We start from the raw sequence: 18,130 nt of genomic DNA, 5'->3' as shown, positions 1-18,130 counted from the left end.
GATACATCCGATTCGCACTTTCAAGGATTTGTTTTTAGAGCGACACTGAAAAGAAATTCAGTCCAACGCTTTGGAAGATTTTATGCATGTGACTGTGGCAGGCAGGCAGAAAGCGAGGTGAATAGAGCCCTACACACCATTGGCCGAGCTCTTTGTCCTGATAATGTATTTTTCCTCTCCATTCATGTTCATTCATTTGTTCATTCTCTCTAATTTCTTTGTTCCCAATTGTCATCGCTCTACTAATATATTTTTTTCTCTTCTTTTTTTTTTGCTCTATCACAGTGTCATTTTCAGTCTTTTTCCTTACAACAAAGTATTGTCTTTATTTATTTTTTCTCATGCCTGCAACTACACCCTTGTCGCTCTACAGGAGGATAGATATCACCACAATCACTCGGGAAATCGTCAAGGGCATCCCTGCTGGCTTGGTCATTTCTCTTAACGCTTGGGGTAAAAAGCATTTTGACAGTATCATGTTATGATCTTATATGGATATGATCCTTCTATCCTCAGGAAAAAAAAAAAAAAAAAAAAAAAAGTTGTCTTTGATCTCACTAATCCTCCTCCCTTTTTTTTTTTTTACCCTTTGAAAATCCCCTCTTCAGCCGTGTCTGCTTGGCTTAAAGGTAACAACTGGGGGCTCCTTTCTTCGAATAAGGGTTAAACTTCAAATCAATAGACAATAAATGTTTCTCAATGATCTTGTTACTTGATTAAATAGCAACCATCCTAATCAATTCGCAGCCGCGATGGCTCTTTCGCAAAAAGCGATGGAGCGAAGGCGAGATGCGTGCTATCAGTTGCTACTATTTGGTGGTAGCCTATCTTATGCTTCGTGTCGTACGCTTAACATCAAGTTTGACTAGACGACCTGGTCGACCCTATGGGGACTTCTTCCGCAACACTCGCCCTATCTTAGGCAAAGTCGCCATCTTTTCTTTAGTGACCATGCTTCTAGACGAATTCATTATGTTTTATATCCTGCGTAAATTTGGACTCGAAAAACGAAGGATCTTAATCACAGGTCGGCCATTGGATAAAAATGTTCAAGTGAGTGACGATGACTGCTGTATCTGTTATGGAGCCATGCTGGACGATGATGATCTTGCAGAACAGGCTGATTATTCATCCGGATCAGCAGCTAGTCAGACAGGATATCTGAGTGAGGACACGGACTATGTCCTTGAAAACTTTTGTGTGGTAAAGCAACATGTTGCACACAGGGGCTGTATCCGCAAGTGGTTCAATTACGGGCCGAAGGGGTACAGGCCCATGGACGCGTTCCGAATCTTTAGCTGGGGTACAACTCTTCACAGTGCTGTTGCGGGTATGAATGCCCCAAGGGCCGTTGGCGGCCGAATGGGTCTCGGCTGGCTTTTATCAACGAGAGCAGCGGCAGCAGCAACAGCCGCTGGAGAGACAGGTGTTCAGCTGCGTGTACCGCTCGGTCCAGTCTCCGATACGCCTGAGGATGATGTGACGGAATTGATCGGGGCAAACACACCAATGGACAACGGAAATAATCCAATCGAGCTCGAGCCCACGCATCGGATGGAGCCAGCATCCCCAACTCAACAAATGGGCTCATCATTACAGATACAGACGCAGACACAGATACAACAACCAACATTGCAACCTAATGAGCATACACATACTCAGATTGAAGTAGATTCGCAACAGCAGCAAACAGAGGAAGCAGTTGATGTAGCAGAGCCAGTCTTGCGACCATTATTTACTCAGCAAGATGATTATAGCCTGGCTCAAAATGCAGGCCATAAGACTTGTCCAGCCTGCCGTCAGCAACTGGTGCTCAACTTTGTGGATCTTGCCAAGGGCCGAAAAGAGATGGGATATAAACAAAAGTTGATAGAGCTTGGTCGAGACATGACCAAGTTTTCGGACTGGCGAGGCCTCATCTTGCGCAGCCTGATCACTGCAGGATGGGTAGGGGTGACAATCATAGGAGGCAAGCTGAGAATTGTAGCGGTGGACAAGGCCATCATGAAGCACCAACGAAATAGGGCACTTGCAACGTTATCTGCCCTCGCGGAATCGTCTTAAAAAACATATACCAACAAGCATCAACATTTATTCATAAATTTCCTAATATATCATATATCAAACCCTTGCCCATAACTTTTGCACAATGTCAATTCATAGACATGATAGAAAGTAAAATGTCTGTTTAAAATGACAAAAAAGATGAGTAAGCACAAATTTATTTACAGTGCTCCGTGCACTTTAGTCATGATAAGGGTCCCAAAAAAAAAAAATAAAAAAAAGCCAATTGACATAATTTACATGGTTCTGCTCCACAAGATTGCAACCCAAAGACTTTAAAGTTCCAAAAGACGCAACGACTGTCATGCAAACATTGCCTTCAAACATGGAAATACATACATGTATATTTATTTACTTTCTTTTGCAATAGGGCCAGTCCTATTAAAGACAGAGACTAAGAATTGCACATATCTCTCTAGGAATTCTGTGGTTTTGTTTAGTAAATCTCAGGGTTGACCATCGACCGAAGAAAGAAAGTATGCTTACGAGAATGCACATGCATAAATAACTATTCATTGTCGGCGTCAGTTTTCGTTTTTTATCTGTTTGTCTAATAAATAAAATACATTGTAGATATATCAATATAGTCCTTTGCCTAGAACAGAACGTGCCCTGAGAAGCGGTTCCATCTTTCCTTTAAACAGGCACACGCATGAGAGCCTATTGAGTGTAATTAGAAGAGCACAGTGGCATTTCATCTAAACATTGTCCAAAACTCGACTTTATTTTCTTCATTCTCATCTACACATTCATTCAGGATCCCCTCACTTCATCCTCATTCCATTTCCCATTTTATTTTTCTCGCTGTCTTCGTGTGCAGCACTGGCTCTATAATATCTCTTAATTACACCTCCTTTCTCCCTCAATAGCCAAATTTATACATGTCCTCATTCGAACCTCTTTGTATCGCCTCGGATGGATCAAGCCTATACGGCCATGCTCTGACTGCCAACAGTGTCGTCTTAGCTAAATCTAATCCTTATCCAGCCAGCCTGAGCGATCTCCGCTTATGGACAGTCATATCGATTACACCCCAGGACAAACTATATTATCTTACAGGCACAACCTCCTCTAAGGGTTTTGTCTGCCATGTTGATAAACAAGGCGTCTATTCCGTTCTATCAACTTCTTCGAAATATGCTAAAGATGATGAGACAAGGAGTAGGCCTCGTGGCTATCAATACAATCCTGTGAATGGTGGCACCTGGAACAACCTTGATGTATCAGATGGCTACAAGTGGTCCAGTCCTTATGACAGCGTTATCGGGTCAGCTGAAGGAGTGATGATGCAGTTCTATAGCACCGACATCATAGACAGGAGTATTACTGTCTTCAACATGGATAGTAGAAAGTTTGAGCAGCAAAACAGTACCTGGTACTTGGTAAGATGTTTTCTATATGCAAACCATCTTAATTAACACACAACGATGATTCATTAATCTTATTTATAATGTCACTGTCCAAAACTTAGCCTAGTTCTGGCAGGCCTAAAGTTTATGCAGGAGCCAACGACAACTTGTATGTGCTCACAGAGGATTCCTCAGTGCTCATCAACGTCTTGCCATTGAAAAGTTCAGGCGCTGCTCCTAACAATACCACCATCACATCCATCCCGACTCCAGCAAAACTGTCTGAATGTTCTTTTTCTACGGGTGCGAGAAGCGCTGTTGTTGGAGAAAATTATTATCTGTTTTGGTCTGGACGTGAGAATTACCTATTCACAACCGGTCACGGTGGAAATGGCAATGTCGTTGTTGCCAATACCTCTATCTCTAGTCCCGACTCATTCTTCCTATTGCTAATCAAAATGGCGAGGCTCCAACTTGGGCATTCTTGAATGATCGCCGAGGTATTTATGTTCTCACCTTATCAGGGCCAAATGCTGGTGCATGGCAGCGGATACCCTATAAGCTGAATGCCACTGGATTGCCAGATGATGGCTCTAGAAGTCACGACTTCTCAACAGGCATTAAACTCTCTATAATAATCCCCGTCGTCGTCAGTTCTGTGGCATTGTTGATCACTTGCTGCTCATTCTTTAGAAGGTGTCGAGCTCATAGAAAGAGCAAACAGGGGGGAATTGTTGAAGTGGTATCGACTTACCCGTCTGGCGAACCATCCACTACCTTTATCCCTACCCAGCTCTACCCACCTCCACCAGAGATGTCACAGACACAGTATTCAGAACTAGCGACATATTCGTCTTTAACACTACCATATCCACCGCCACCTACCCATGACAGCAACAAGGTGTTTAATTCGGCAGTAACAACTGCTCAGCTAAATTCGAGCGATTTAACATCAATATCTCAGCATCCACAAGAGTACCCGCCGCCAGGTAACCCTCAGACAGGCCCTATCCCTGCTCCAGCAGATGTAAGTACAACAGTATTATCAGCAAATCATCCTCAGTTCAGTAATGTATCCTCAAAGGCCCCACAACTGCATAATGGAGCGTTGCCGTGGCCAATATCTATATCAGATTCCAGGAATCCGCAGCTGTATCCCTCTGTGGCTGCACCTCAGGGCATAGGAGAAAATTATCAGCGGAGCCAGCTCATTAGAGACGATCCGCGTCCGCCACAGACATAGGAAGTGAACATCATTACTAATTAGCTGAATATACCACAAAATGTTATTAATTTAAATGAAAGTATTTTCGACTCACTTGTTCGAAAACATTCTCTCTGAATTGGTTGTTCTTTCAAAGTGATCATTCATTTGGCACCCATTTCTTTTCTTTCACCCATTCACTCCTTCCTTTCATCTTTTCCATTACACCCATAAAAATAATAGTAGAAGAAGAGAGGATACAATGTGTGGAGCAGACAGTCAAGATACGAATGCGTCAACACGAGTAGAAGAAGGACACACCCTTGTTTTCCCAGAACATCTTTACGCACAACTCACCGATGCTCATTGTCACATTCAAGATGATCGTGAGAACATTCATCAGCTGTCTCAGTCCTGGTTAGCCTCTACTAGTAAGGGCAGCAAAGATAACACTGTTCCACCCCTCTTGACTGGCAAAGTCTGTTTGATGGGTGTCCAACCTTCTAAAGATCTGGGACTAGTGTCAAAGGGTGATTCATCTATCATTGAAGGCACTGCTTCACTTTCTGTCAATGCGTCCATATTACGAGGCCTATCCTCGACTCCAGTGGTCACCGTGACCTGGAACGACACTGATACAATGGGTGATTGGGACTTGGTCTCGAAACTAGCACACGATCATCCTGATAGGGTCGTGCCCTGCTTTGGCATCCATCCTTGGTTCGCACACAAGTATAAACCACTTGAGCCGTCGTCTTCATCACTGAGAGGGCTCGAACTGCGAGGAGTGTCCCCTCAAAATGGACCATCTCCCATCCAAGGGGCAGACAGCACTACATCAACAACAAAACCCTTATTGTCATTTTCATCCACGTCCTTGACACCCGTCCCTGGGCCTGGGGTGCGTCGGGAGGCATTTTTGGCCATGTCTAAACAACTGCAAGAACAGATGGCGAAAGAGAGTCGTGAGAAGGAGGAGCGTGCGAAAGCTGCATTGGAGAATCATCAACAAGAACAGAACAGCAAAGAAGAAAGAGAATCGACAAATAATATTATTGCTGACAATAACGCTCAACAGCAGCAAGGTGCTGCTGGATCGCATCATCATCCAAACTATGCTCATTATCAAAAAGTTCTGAGCCTTCCCAGTTCTGCACCAGCAACATATTTGGATGACCTGGCCAAGCGACTGCCCGAGCCTCGGGCACTTGAACCTGCATTAAAAGAGTTGCGACGACAGTTGGAAGCGCATCCGCATGCGATTCTTGGCGAAGTTGGCTTGGATAGAACGGCACGTGTTCCAGAACCTTCTATGACAAATACAGTCGAGCCTGTTGATAGTGCAGGAGGCATAGTTGAAACTGAGACTGGAGGTGAGAATGATAGAAAGGAACAGAAAAGAATAACGTTGGCCTTGACATCCATTCAACATCAGCTTGAAATTGTGCGAGAGCAACTTAAGCTGGCAGCATCGTTGAGCCGGCCCGTCAGTTTTCATTGTGTTCAGGCATATGGACATTGGCATGATTTCTTGATCCAGGAAGGCAGACGGATGAAGCAAATAGAGGCCGATCATGGGTATCAACTCCAGCTAGAGCAGATTCGCGCTTCAGGTGGAGCTGTGACCATTTCTCCGGTGAGTCCGTCAGGGATTCGGCTGAGTAATAAATATGCCGCGAGGTTGAGGAAGGAGGCCAGAGACGCGGCATGGGAAAGACATGTAGCCTCAACCCTCCACGAATCGTCGGATGAGGAGGAAGAGGAGGAAGAGGAGGAAGAAGAGGACATGTTGTCGGATGGGGGACAGGAAAATACAGATGGCCGTGAGGAGAGTAAGAAGAAAATGACTGAAAAAAAGGCTGACAACTCGACTGACACAAGGTTAACCGCAAACACAAGTAATGAGGATTTAACAGAAGTGACGGTAAAGGATAGTTTGAATAACGTACCTCTGCACGAGGTGGTGCTACCTCCACGACTCTGCATGCACAGCTATGGGGGCTCAACAGATATGATCAAAGCATTTACAAAGATGGACCATCCACCCGAGATCTTTTTTTCATTCTCGATGTTAATCAATGGACGACTTCAAGAACGGAAGTTGAGAGAGTTGATTTTGGCTGTGCCTGAGGACCGATTGTTAATTGAATCGGATCATCACTCGCACACTCATGTTGATCAATTGTTGGTGGAGATGGTCCATAAGATAGCTGAGATTCGTAAATGGAGTATTGAAGAGACAGTTCAAAAAACAGCTCGGAATTGGCGCCGATTTGTGTACGGTTGAAAAGATTTAAAAAAAATAGAGACAAGAGGACACAAATAAACATTTGATGTATGGAGGTGATCAACCAGCAACGTCCATGATGACGATAATAATAATAAAACCGCCTTAGCAATTCCTAACCTGACGATGATGTGACTTTATGTCTTAGTGGAGGAGAAATAAACAAGAAAAAAAGCAGAACCAGCCCCTGATCGAAAAGGGAAAAAAAAAATGGTGCCACTTTCTTTGAATGAATGGTACAGCATGAAAGCATTTGTGAAATCGTCTGTGTGCCAGGCACTGGATAGAGTCAACAAATAAACATTACATCAAAACAACAGAAAAAAATAACAACAACAACGACGGAATCACACAACGGCAGCGATTGTAGCATCACGAACATAAAGAAGCACGCTACTAAAAAGAGAAACACGTTTCAGTCGCGTCATGTAATTGACCAATCGGGTTCTTTTAAACTTGAAAGAGGAAGGCGCGGGTTCACAAAGATAAAGATGGCAGATTGAAAAACGGAATGGCTCAAAAAAAAAAAAAAAAAAAAAAAAGTACTTAACGGTCCATGAGTAGATGCATATCGCGTTGCATTGGTGGAGCGCAACATAGTCAAGGAGTCAAATCGGCGAAATGAGGTTCATCATTCAAAGTAAAGGTAAAAAAAGAAAGAGGCGATATCAAAGTATAGAGCTACCCGCCTTTTTTTCTTTTGTTTTTTTATATAATTTTACTTTTTCAATTCATATTTTTTATTTCTTTTGGACCAAAGCATGGTAGCCGGATCATTCTGTAGCAATAAAGTGCAATACAGATCTAGCAAATGGTTCATTGGTTTGTTTATTGTTCCCTTTGCGACCCAATAGTTTGCTCATAGGCAGTGTGCAGGGTAGGACTCAGAACAGTAGTTTCATTGCCAAAAAAAAAAAAAAAAAAAAAAAGAATACAACACACTGACTTACTGAAAAGCATCAGCCATGCGATTAGAATTAATGACATTGAATTATGTATTAAATGCATCTTATTGTAAACAAATAAAGAAAAAAATTATATGCATGCGATGATCACAGAAAAAAAACCCGCGAAAGGTCCAAACCACATCTTACACATAAACACACCCATTTTTTTTTTTTAATGTTAAGACTTAGTGTATTGTGCAAGTAAAAGGATGTCAACAATCATGCAGATCTTACTTTCTGCTCAAGACCCCAAATTTTTCTCTATTTGTAGAAATTAAAATTGTAAAAAAAAAAAAAAAAAAAAAAAAAAGCGACAGAGGTGGCGAGAAATATCTATTTTAACAAGAAAAAGCTGTCTATTTTTGAATATGACAGGGTCTTTTATGGCGCAAAACCGTGCGGTAGGGCCACTGCACCAGTATTCCTTTTATATGGTCCTATTTTTGGAAAAAAAAAAAAAAAAAAAAAAAAAAAAAAAAAAAAAAGAGGCGGGTCGCCAAGATGGTTGCGCTGATAAAAAAAAAAAAAAAAAAAAAAAAAAAAGAAAAGAAGAGTAAGGAAAAGGACCATGCCTCTTGGTGAAAGGGCATCCATCTCTTTTTTGAGCGCGCTCAAGAGTACAGGACGCTAAGCTTGAATGTGCTTAAGAATATGCACTGAATGGTAATCCTACACCGAATATTCCAGACATTTAATTTTTTATTTTATTCTTATTTTATTTTTATTTTAAAAAGCATATATTTTGCTATTGTGCACGAGCATGATTATAGTTCTAGTAGGATACCAGACACATTGTTGACTAGGATACACGATGAATGAGGCATGGTACGATATGGCGGGGAAGGGAGAGCCTTTTTCTTGTGCGTTCATGTTATCGCCTATTGGAGCTTGGATCTAAGTAGTACAATTGCCCCGGGCCCCCTGGGTAGAATCAGGAAATAAACATTGCTTTTCTGGCACATTCACAGCAGTACATGGAACGAAAAAGAGAAGAAAGAAGAAAGAGCACTTGGAAGAGACCAATCAGAGCTGATCAGATCAACAATTGTAAGAGTAAACCAGGACAAGGGCTGCTACTGCTGTGTTGGGAAGACTGATCATCAGCACTATGGTCACTATAAAGTTTTGTTGCTGAGTGATATAGTTAGCAGTCGTTAGTAACCTCACGAACGTGTGTGAGACAAACACATCGATCATGCAGACCTAGTGGAACACTGCACTGATAACAAATAAACATTCCTAACTCACCAGTTGTAGTAAAGTCAAGTGAGACATATCACAATGAAAGTAGAAAAGAGCACAATAACATCACACGTCTATTCTTTGGTTCATTCGATCGGACTGTGTGTCCCTTCTTGGTTCAGTCAATGGAACCATGCAAAAAGGGGTGGGCTTTTAGACGCTGTTGTCTTTTCTTGAATATCCGCAAGTCATCACACCTGTTTTTTTTTTTTTTTTTTTTTTTTTTTGTTTTTGCACAGGTCCCCTCTTTTTTTTGTGTCCATCTCGGTATGCGTCCATCTCTCTTTTCAACAACGGAGAATGTTTCTGCGTTAATCTTTCTCTCCCACAGCAGCGGATCATGTCTCTGTGCGTTTGTATAGCGTCTGTGTTTATATGTCTTGTATCCTTCCACTCCTTCCTGAAAGTTCAATTGCTCCTTTGGTCAACCAATATCTTGTATTTTGTAATATGTATGTTTTTTTTTTTCTTTCTTTTTTTTTTTTTAAACTGTAAAAAGCATACTTTCGATCGCCCTAATTGGGTATGATAAAAATTTGCGAACGGACGGTATGATCGAATTAGATGATGAACCCAATCGTATGTTGTATATAGTCCGGATTGAGAGTCGACTAATATTTGAGAAACATAGTTAAGGACATCGCCTCCGTCAACATGACAAGGCATGTCTTTTTTTGGATGCTCGCGTGGCGAGCACTGTGCAGCTTCCTTTATGTTGTTACTAAAAAAAAATAAAGAGGTATCAATGTTCACATAAAGCGGAATCAAATATTATGGATGGTCTATTCCCTTTGGTCGATCATCTCTTCACAAAAGTGGGGAAGGTTTTTGCATAGCCGATAGGCTCTGTAACATTTAAACAAGCTACTTTGAGAGTCTGTGCATGTGTAGCCAATTGGAAAAGGGGGTTACCAGACATTACAGTAAATAGACACTTGGTGAATAGAGTAACATTTTTTTTTGTCTTGAAACCAGCACAGCATTTCCCTCCAGAAGTATATATTGTAAAAATGTCTTTTGTTGTTGATGGTACAAGAAAATCTTATTTTGTCTTGAATTGCTCTTACTATTGTTTAATTAGGACTAAGTATATAAGTATAAATAAATATAACATATATATATAATTATATATATTATATATATAAATTGGATATTTTTAAAAAGAATGAGAAAGAGGCGATGCGTAGTGTAATACAACATGGTGTTTATAATCTATGTACTCTCCCGCCTTTCCTTCATGCTAATCTGAATATGACATGCTGTGCATCCCAGAACAAGTTTTTCGTTTTCCCATGCTGGCCTTGTTGATATAACACAAACACTTTCTTTGCTTTTTTTAACGCGTGCACTTTGAGCTTATGCTCAATGTTTATGTTGCATCCGTACCCTCAAAGACATTTTTGGCACACATGCTGTGATGATTCAGCTGCATACATCGAGTACAGTCTCGCCACTTTTCAACAAACACCCTTTTTTTGTATTGTTTGCAACATCGTCTACTCATCCAATACATCTACTATTTTGTCCACTTTGGTTACTATGTTTAATATAGACCAACTAAGTTAGCCCAGACCATGCCATGCAAACCGGTCATTCAGACGTTCACATTCTGCTCGTGCTCGTATGTTCTTTATTTGTTTGTTTATTTGTTTTGTTTATCCACATTCAATTGTCAGGTTCCTGGCGACTCCTTTTTTAAAAGAAAAAAGTATTCAGAAGCTCAATGTACTACACCATCGCCTCTCATCAAGCACGACCAACGTTCTGGCATGCGACTTTACCCGCGCGAACTTGCTTATAAATAGTCCACCATTTCCCATCGATTTTTTTTTTCTTACTTCATCGTCAGCCTTTGTCATTGCTAGTTGCAGCCTTGTTCACCTTTCTTAAACGACTGTTATTCTCATACCTAAAGCGTTCTTCAAGTGTGTGACATTTCAATTTACTCCATTATCTCTTCTCCTTCTCACTTTCTATCATCATTATTATTTATCTCCTTCATTGCCTCACTCCTTTCTTTCCTATTGCTTTTGCGTCACATCACATCGCGTTTTTTTTTTCATTTATTTTTGTGCGTCCCGTGCGAGCGTGTTTTTCTTTGGTCAAAAACCATTTCCTTGTTTCTTAAAACGCGCCTTCGATTAATTTAATCACGACAACTTTTTTATATCTTCAAACCGCTATTTCTTACGAAGTTGGGGTATTTGTGATTTATATATTTATTTATTTATTTATTTATTGTATATCGTGGAAGTAAATATCTATTTCCTTATCCAACCAGGAGCCTTCAACAATGACAGATGCTTTATCGATTCCAGGTAAGAAGCCCAGTCTTGAGCAATGTGAGTACCAACCAATGTTACCAATGTTTATAATAGCAATCACCGAAAAAAGAAAAAATATATTTTTCTCCACCCCTGTTACGAATTTTGCGAGCCTCCCTTTTTTTTTTGCCTCTAAAGAGATGATAAACTTACTTACGCTTACTGCCCTTCTACTCTCTCTACACTTCCTTCTTCAACTATGACAACATCAACCTCGACATTGGTAATCTTGGAAACGATGCTAATGAAGTCAATAAGAAAGGATGGGTTCGAAAAACTGGTATTCCTGCAAGTGAATACATCAAACATATGCCAGAGCTTATATGCGCCTTCATTGATTGCCTTGATGACGTCCCATCATTGAATGCATGCATGCTTGTCAATAGGCAATGGATGGAATGGGTCCTCAGCCGCAAGTTCTCATTCGACGGATTCAGGAAGATGGCGATCAAGAATCACAACTCCAGAACATCGCCGGTGGATATTTACGTCCTCAACACGACTGTCCTTAAATTCCCGACCCTTGACCCGGATCGGATTCATAAATTCATGTTCCCCAGCACGATTTCTCAGCCTTCACCTAAAGGCGGCCTTGCACGTTCACATAGCATCTATCATTCTCAGGATTTCGACTACACATCTTCAGATGTCATTGGCAACATTTACCTGAGAACTAAAAGTGATGGACTTCAGGTATAATTTTCAAATTACACAACCAAAATGTCCAATCTGGCAATAGATCAAAGAGTATTGGTTGATTAAGTACTTATCTTTTTTTTTTTTTTTTTTTTTTTTGAAAATCAGGTTGTTCCTTGCCCCTGTGAAGCTGTATCGGACAGTGAAGACGAAGATAATTCTATGGATTGGATACCGGAGGGCGGGGCTGTTCACAGTAGACAATTCTCTGGAGGCCAGAATCAGCGTGTAAAGCCCAGTCGCAAATGGCATGTGAGCCTCGAGACATACTATCACAAGGGTGCTGCCTTCAATAGGATGATCAAGGCCTATCAAGAGTACATGGCATCTAGGGAAGGCGACCAGTGCCAGATGCTATCTTTCTCTTCAACTAGTCGTACCGTCTGGAATCCAACGACGTATGAGGAATTAACTTGGACTATTACGCCCACACCTATGGACAGGAGCGATCCAGAAGATCTGGAGCAGGAGGTGAATCCATACTACACAGAAAACAGTAATTAACATGGAAGAGAAGGAAGGAAAGGCGAAAAGAAAAAAAAAAGACTTGAATATCAGTATCAAGTATAGACGAAGAAAGCCCGTACATATTCATTATCATCATTACCATCGCTATCATCTACATACAGAAGCGCGGCTAGCTGTTAGATGTGTATAAATCCATCAATGCTGTATTTAATTTCTCTACCGCACCCTGCCTCTATTGCATTTAGGCTGTCAGACTATTTCACATTACATTCATTTCTCGAACCCATTTTTTAACAAAGGAAACAGTAATAAAAATAAAAACAATGCAAACATGCAGTGTAGCCGATTAATTTGATTGTTCAATATCACTAGAAGAATGAAAACAATAACAAGGTCATATAAATATCCTCGCACAAGCATATTTCTCTTTTTAATTCTGCTAAAATGAAAAAGCCTTGCCTAGTCACACTCACAGTAAACACTTAATACCCATGGCGGTACCTTTTCATCCATTATACGTATATATATATCTATATATACATGTATATATATTATTATTTTTTTATCCGATCATGTCCTGTCATGCATTGTGCGTATCTTTTTTTTAGACGTTGTAGTACAGCATGAATCTTTTCCTTTGAATAACATGTAATTACATACAAGAATGTTGGCTCATTGTAGCAGACTTGCATGGCATAATCCATGCACAGCCTAGGATATATTTGTGTCCTGTGTAGGCCCCTTTCTCAGCAGCTTTGAACTTGGAATTTGGTGTTGACGAATATTAAAGGAGGATTGTGGTTCTGGGAAGTAAGACTATCCATATTGCTTGATATATCACTGGAATTGATGTTCTATGGCTCCAAAGCACCTTTCTGTGTGCTTGGTTGCCTACAAATTCCTTGTGAACACCTTTGCTCTCAAGGTGAGGACAACTGCCTATCATGCTGTGAACAAACGGGTCAAAATTGAAGGGCTATTCATGCTGCTCTAATGTTCAACATTCTCCATGCTCTGTTGTAGAAAGTTTCTCAAGGTATTTTTTTTACGCTCCGTCCGTATTTTTTTTTATCATTCCTTTCCCTTCTATTTCTTCCTTTTTATTTTTATTTTTTTCCTTCATTTGCTCCCCTTCGTTATATCCTTTTCGTATAGACCACAAGACAGTCCTACACCCTCTCTCTTTTAAAAAAACCACCTTCGCCTTTTCTGTCTTTTCTTTCCTTCACTTTCATCTTTGTGAGCATAGAAAAAAAAAGAAAAAACAAAATTGACTCCTCCATATATCATGCTTATAACACCAATCTCGCTCCCTTCCTGTCAACCTAAATCGACAGAGACTGCAGCAATCCTGACCAAGAAAAGAGCGTCTATTCACATTCTTGAAGGTAAACATTATGCCTGGTGCAGCAACCATACTGAGCCAAACTGATCCAGGAGCCATAAAAATTAAGAAGACCGAACTGGATCACTGTCTCCTTTGGGGTGGGAGCTTTTTGGCGGGAAAAATCAATAACTCAACAGCGATCACCTTTCCCAAAGCCCAGCCATTTAAAATTTATTTATCTATTTATTTTTTTTAAAAAAAAGGCACGATGTCCGTTAAACGAACCTCATACCCCTTGGCTGGGCGCCTCACAGCTGCTCATTTTCAGAAACATGGGCCTTACTGCCAAGCATAGATTTGAAGGATTTGAAGAGTAATAAGAACAACATTAACATTGACAATATGACTACATCATCGTCAAGCTTCTCTTTTTCTTCTTCGGATATTGGGGACACGGATGCGGATTCATCGGCTGACTCAATTTCCTCCGTCTCGGGCTCATGTTCCTCCATGATCACAGCAATATCACCTTCCCATATGCAGGGTTCTCACACAAAAACTATTGTGGAGGACCAACCTTTGTTATCATCACCCGCCATTTTAATTCAAGACGATTATACCCAGAACAACAGCAAGTTACATAATGAAATACATGGCAGGAGCATATTTGAGACTCCATCCGTCCCAACAGCGTCAACTGAAGCTAATAATTCCCTTTCAACGGGACATTTGGTATGTATTATAACCTTATACACATTATCACTGTCATTCATAAAAATATATCACACCGCTCCTATCGGTTGATCCTTTTATTCTTGGTGAGAGCCTTTTTGAGTGCATGCATGTTCGCCATAGAATTCATGCGTGGATATGTGTTTTCCATCATATACAGATGTCGTCTACCTTTGCTTATTTCTGTTGTGGTACCTTGCTGAGAAAGTTTTTTAAAAAAATGAGCTACTGTTAATGCTCACTGTGATTCACGCGGGTTGATTACCATGTGCCTCTCATGAATTCTGATCAATTATTTTTATCTTCTTTTCTTTCTAGAATGGCAACAGCAACAAGCAAGAGAACGGGTCGGAGATATGTGATCTTGGTAAAAAGCAAGAAAAAAAAAATCCATGGTCTAGAGACATGTTATCCCTTTGATGAGGATGCAGGGCGCTCAAAGGAGAAAGGAGTAATTGTTTGTCACACACGGACTTTTCCAAACTAATATTCCCCTCATTATGATTCTGTTGTTTCCTTGACAACATTTCAATAGTGGTGGTCGTCCGCGATTTCGCATATCCCAAGTCACATTCATATCATTTTGGAAATTACCCTCCAGAGCCCACGCATGAGGATTTTGACGATGATGATGACGATTATGACGATTACGATAGAGCAGATCATAAGGATAGCAGGGGCCAGGATAGCAGTTCAGAAAGTTCATGGGCAACTTCAGTCCCATCATCATTACAAAAAGATCAAAGTCAGCAACCACAGGGTTATGCAAGAGGTTTGTATGACTTTGACGCTGAGAACTCTAGTGAATTGACGTTCAAGGAGGGTGACTATTTATGGATTCACTGCAGGCAATACCCAGGGTGGCTTTTGGGGGAATTGGATAGTGGCGCACAGGGTTTGGTTCCTGAGAACTATGTACAAATGGTTTGAGATGTATTACATTTGCTTTTTTTCCCTACTCTATTTTTTTATAATCGACATTGGTAAAGATAATGACAACAAAAAAGAGATTTGTTTGTAGAATAAAAACCAGGTAATGATCAAAATATAGACATGCACACACATATTATACAACTGCTCTAATTTTGTTACTGTTATTGTCATTGAGCTGATGTGGACACCAGATAAATAAAATAAATAAAATAAAATAAAATACATGTAGGTGTTATGATGTTTTAACTTGATCACTTTCCAATCTCATCACATTTTCCTGTTTGGCTTGAAACCTTGCTTGATCCTCCCGCTCTAACCTGGGCGTTACGATGCGAACGTAGATACTAAGTACTGCAACGACCAAATGGGCAATACCCATCAGGACAAAGGGAGCTCCATAAATCCATACATCAAAAAGGTAACCCCCCAGGCGAGCCATGGCCATGATTGAGATTGCACCAGAGAAACTAAATACACCTGCAACACTGCCCCGGTATTTAGTATCAACGTGAAGCCCGTTGACGAGTGTCATCCCCGTGATGATCATACCAATCTGGCCAGCGCCGAGAAAGGAGACGAATACAAAGTTGGATTTGTCTGTCGGCGGTTTAGTGGTGAAGGCGAAGGGTAAGGACCCAATAGCACCCAAGAAACCCGCAACTGCAAGAACGGTTGATTTCTTAAAACGCTCGCTGGCGTACCCAAAGATGGGTGCAGATATTAGTGAGATGCCTTGACCGATTCCTGTCAAGGTATGGGTGCCTCTTGATGCCGCCTCGCAAGAGGTTCGATTCTCAGGATTGCAGAGTCCTTCTTCAATAAAATGTTGGATTACCCAGAGACTGATAAAGGACGTGAACAGGACTGTGTCGGCTCTCGACTATTGCATATTTCATATTAAAAGGTTTTAGCGGCCATTGAGTAATAATAAAATGAGTGCCAACTATGACATACAAGTGAGTTGTTCGATCGGCTCAGCTTACAACGAAACTAGAAACATAAGCGAGAGCCACTCGTGGGTCACGACCAGCAAGAAAGCCATAGGCCAACATACGCAATGGATGGATCGTTTCTTCATCGGCAGAATCCTTCGAATCCTCTGCTGACTTTTTACGTGAAAGGTGATTTTTAATCCATCTGGTCAAACCATCTGCAGCCCCTCGACCAACTGTGGGCATGGTGACGAAAAAGATGAGAGCCAAAGCCAATGAGCAGCCTCCAACGATCGTAAAAGACAAACGAAGTCCTTGAACCTCATCTTTAGCGAGCTCCCCAAGCTGCCATGGAAGTTTGACCAAGACCAAGCCTGCGACCAACCCACCCAAACCAGAGAACAAACCAACAATGGCGCTAACACGTCCACGTTCATGTTGAGAACCTGCGATATCGCCCAATGTTCCAGTCATCATACATGTACAAGCAGAGGAGCCGAGGGAGAAGAGCAACCGACAGAGGAGCATGTGTGGGTAAACATTCTTGACGTAAGGGTAAAGAATCAGTGCGGTTCCGAGACAGATAAAGCCAACACTGTAGATTGGACGACGACCGATTCGATCTGAGAAGACGCCCCAGAATAGAGTGGCTGGGATGGCAATGATTTCATCATACAGGGCGAGAGAACCTGTGATGTTGCCTTTGTTCTCCTGGATATTAAGGATCATAGTAAGGACAAAAGGCTGGATAATACCTAGGTAGGCAACCAAGCAAATTGTAGCAAAACATGCGATAAGATAGGAAATAAAGTTGAGGTAGCTGATATTGTAATCGACAATGAAGATGTGGAAAAGACGATTCTTGTGAGGGGAGGGATTAGAAGGAATGGTTGTTGGTGTAGCTCCGGAGGCCCCTAAATCTTTGGTGTGTACAGCATCGGAAGTATTGCCAGCAGCAAAAGTAGTGGGGGACATGTCTATCCCATCGACCTCTGACTTCATGGCTCTCGATGGGTGTATGAGAGAAAGAGAGATAAAGAAAGAGAAAGGGAAGGAGGAAAGAGGGAAAAACGAAGAAATGTGAACAGTATGGATATTATTTGAAGCAGAGGTCAATGTCCGAAGAGGAGAGAAGAGGAGAGAAAAGCTCTTTTTTCCGTGGGTGGCAATGTTTATTTGAATTAAGCACATTTGTGTATCAGATGCTTCAGATGCTTCAGATGCAAAGGATCTTTTCTTTTCTTTCTTACACACAAAAAAAGTGCGCTTATACATGAACGCATAATGGCAAGCTAATGTTGCCAATTTAAGATAAGCGTATCAATGTCGTCTTCAGCCTTGTTTTTTAAAAACGAATAAGGAATTAAGGAAGAACGAGGAGTTAAGGAAAGAAGAAGAAACGGAATAAAAATTGCTCTCAGCATTGTGTATGGGCTACAGGTGTTGATGTATTTCATATTGACGTTGACCAAAAAGAGGTTATCTGATCCGCTCTCTTTTTTTTTATGTCTCTTCTCACTCTTTATTTCTTTCCATTCATCTACTTTCCTACTTAATTGTAGATGTGTATTTATATTATATATATATATACTATCTGTTCTGTTGAGTCAAATATAATGTTATAA

The 18,130-nt window shown here is 41.0% G+C and overlaps 6 protein-coding genes across 6 annotated transcripts; 5 read left to right on the top strand and 1 right to left on the bottom strand.

The window, feature by feature from the left end:
* Positions 1-181: 181 nt before the first annotated feature.
* BCR41DRAFT_390543 (hypothetical protein) lies at positions 182-2,264 on the top strand. Its single transcript, XM_022028236.1, has 3 exons — positions 182-453; positions 609-629; positions 725-2,264. The coding sequence occupies exons 1-3, from the start codon at positions 342-344 to the stop codon at positions 2,062-2,064; spliced, it is 1,473 nt and encodes a 490-aa protein (XP_021875784.1). The 5' UTR covers positions 182-341; the 3' UTR covers positions 2,065-2,264.
* Positions 2,265-2,856: 592 nt separating this feature from the next.
* BCR41DRAFT_226218 (hypothetical protein) lies at positions 2,857-4,180 on the top strand. The gene is made up of 2 exons (XM_022020040.1): positions 2,857-3,446; positions 3,536-4,180. The coding sequence occupies exons 1-2, from the start codon at positions 2,946-2,948 to the stop codon at positions 3,899-3,901; spliced, it is 867 nt and encodes a 288-aa protein (XP_021875783.1). The 5' UTR covers positions 2,857-2,945; the 3' UTR covers positions 3,902-4,180.
* A 558-nt stretch (positions 4,181-4,738) lies between these two features.
* BCR41DRAFT_364260 (hypothetical protein) lies at positions 4,739-7,025 on the top strand. The gene has a single exon (XM_022026017.1). The coding sequence runs from the start codon at positions 4,880-4,882 to the stop codon at positions 6,902-6,904; it is 2,025 nt and encodes a 674-aa protein (XP_021875782.1). The 5' UTR covers positions 4,739-4,879; the 3' UTR covers positions 6,905-7,025.
* A 4,361-nt stretch (positions 7,026-11,386) lies between these two features.
* BCR41DRAFT_401883 (hypothetical protein) lies at positions 11,387-12,617 on the top strand (the record flags this gene model as incomplete). The annotated part of the gene is made up of 3 exons (XM_022029257.1): positions 11,387-11,411; positions 11,668-12,110; positions 12,222-12,617. 3 exons carry the CDS (start codon positions 11,387-11,389, stop codon positions 12,615-12,617), a joined length of 864 nt encoding a protein of 287 aa, XP_021875781.1.
* A 1,693-nt stretch (positions 12,618-14,310) lies between these two features.
* On the top strand, positions 14,311-15,570 carry BCR41DRAFT_401882 (hypothetical protein; the record flags this gene model as incomplete). The annotated part of the gene is made up of 3 exons (XM_022029256.1): positions 14,311-14,640; positions 14,959-15,007; positions 15,176-15,570. 3 exons carry the CDS (start codon positions 14,311-14,313, stop codon positions 15,568-15,570), a joined length of 774 nt encoding a protein of 257 aa, XP_021875780.1.
* Positions 15,571-15,805: 235 nt separating this feature from the next.
* BCR41DRAFT_426567 (major facilitator superfamily domain-containing protein) lies at positions 15,806-17,616 on the bottom strand (the record flags this gene model as incomplete). Its single annotated transcript, XM_022030746.1, has 2 exons — positions 16,557-17,616; positions 15,806-16,453 (listed from the first exon to the last, which is right to left on the bottom strand). Exons 1-2 carry the CDS (start codon positions 17,505-17,507, stop codon positions 15,806-15,808), a joined length of 1,599 nt encoding a protein of 532 aa, XP_021875779.1. The 5' UTR covers positions 17,508-17,616.
* Between the last annotated feature and the right edge of the window lie 514 nt (positions 17,617-18,130).

This window comes from Lobosporangium transversale (assembly GCF_002105155.1).
Source record: "Lobosporangium transversale strain NRRL 3116 chromosome Unknown BCR41scaffold_70, whole genome shotgun sequence".
NCBI classification, from domain to species: domain Eukaryota; kingdom Fungi; phylum Mortierellomycota; class Mortierellomycetes; order Mortierellales; family Mortierellaceae; genus Lobosporangium; species Lobosporangium transversale.
This window is presented reverse-complemented; position numbering and strand designations above follow the sequence as displayed.

Excerpts from the sequence above, each read along its gene's own strand:
- BCR41DRAFT_390543 (XM_022028236.1), top strand. The coding sequence starts at position 342 with ATGCCTGCAACTACACCCTTGTCGCTCTACAGGAGGATAGATATCACC. Across the intron at positions 454-608 it reads CATTTCTCTTAACGCTTGGG|CCGTGTCTGCTTGGCTTAAA; the intron begins GTAAAAAGCATT and ends TCCCCTCTTCAG. Across the intron at positions 630-724 it reads CGTGTCTGCTTGGCTTAAAG|CAACCATCCTAATCAATTCG; the intron begins GTAACAACTGGG and ends TTGATTAAATAG.
- BCR41DRAFT_226218 (XM_022020040.1), top strand. The coding sequence starts at position 2,946 with ATGTCCTCATTCGAACCTCTTTGTATCGCCTCGGATGGATCAAGCCTA. Across the intron at positions 3,447-3,535 it reads AAAACAGTACCTGGTACTTG|CCTAGTTCTGGCAGGCCTAA; the intron begins GTAAGATGTTTT and ends TCCAAAACTTAG.
- BCR41DRAFT_364260 (XM_022026017.1), top strand. The coding sequence starts at position 4,880 with ATGTGTGGAGCAGACAGTCAAGATACGAATGCGTCAACACGAGTAGAA.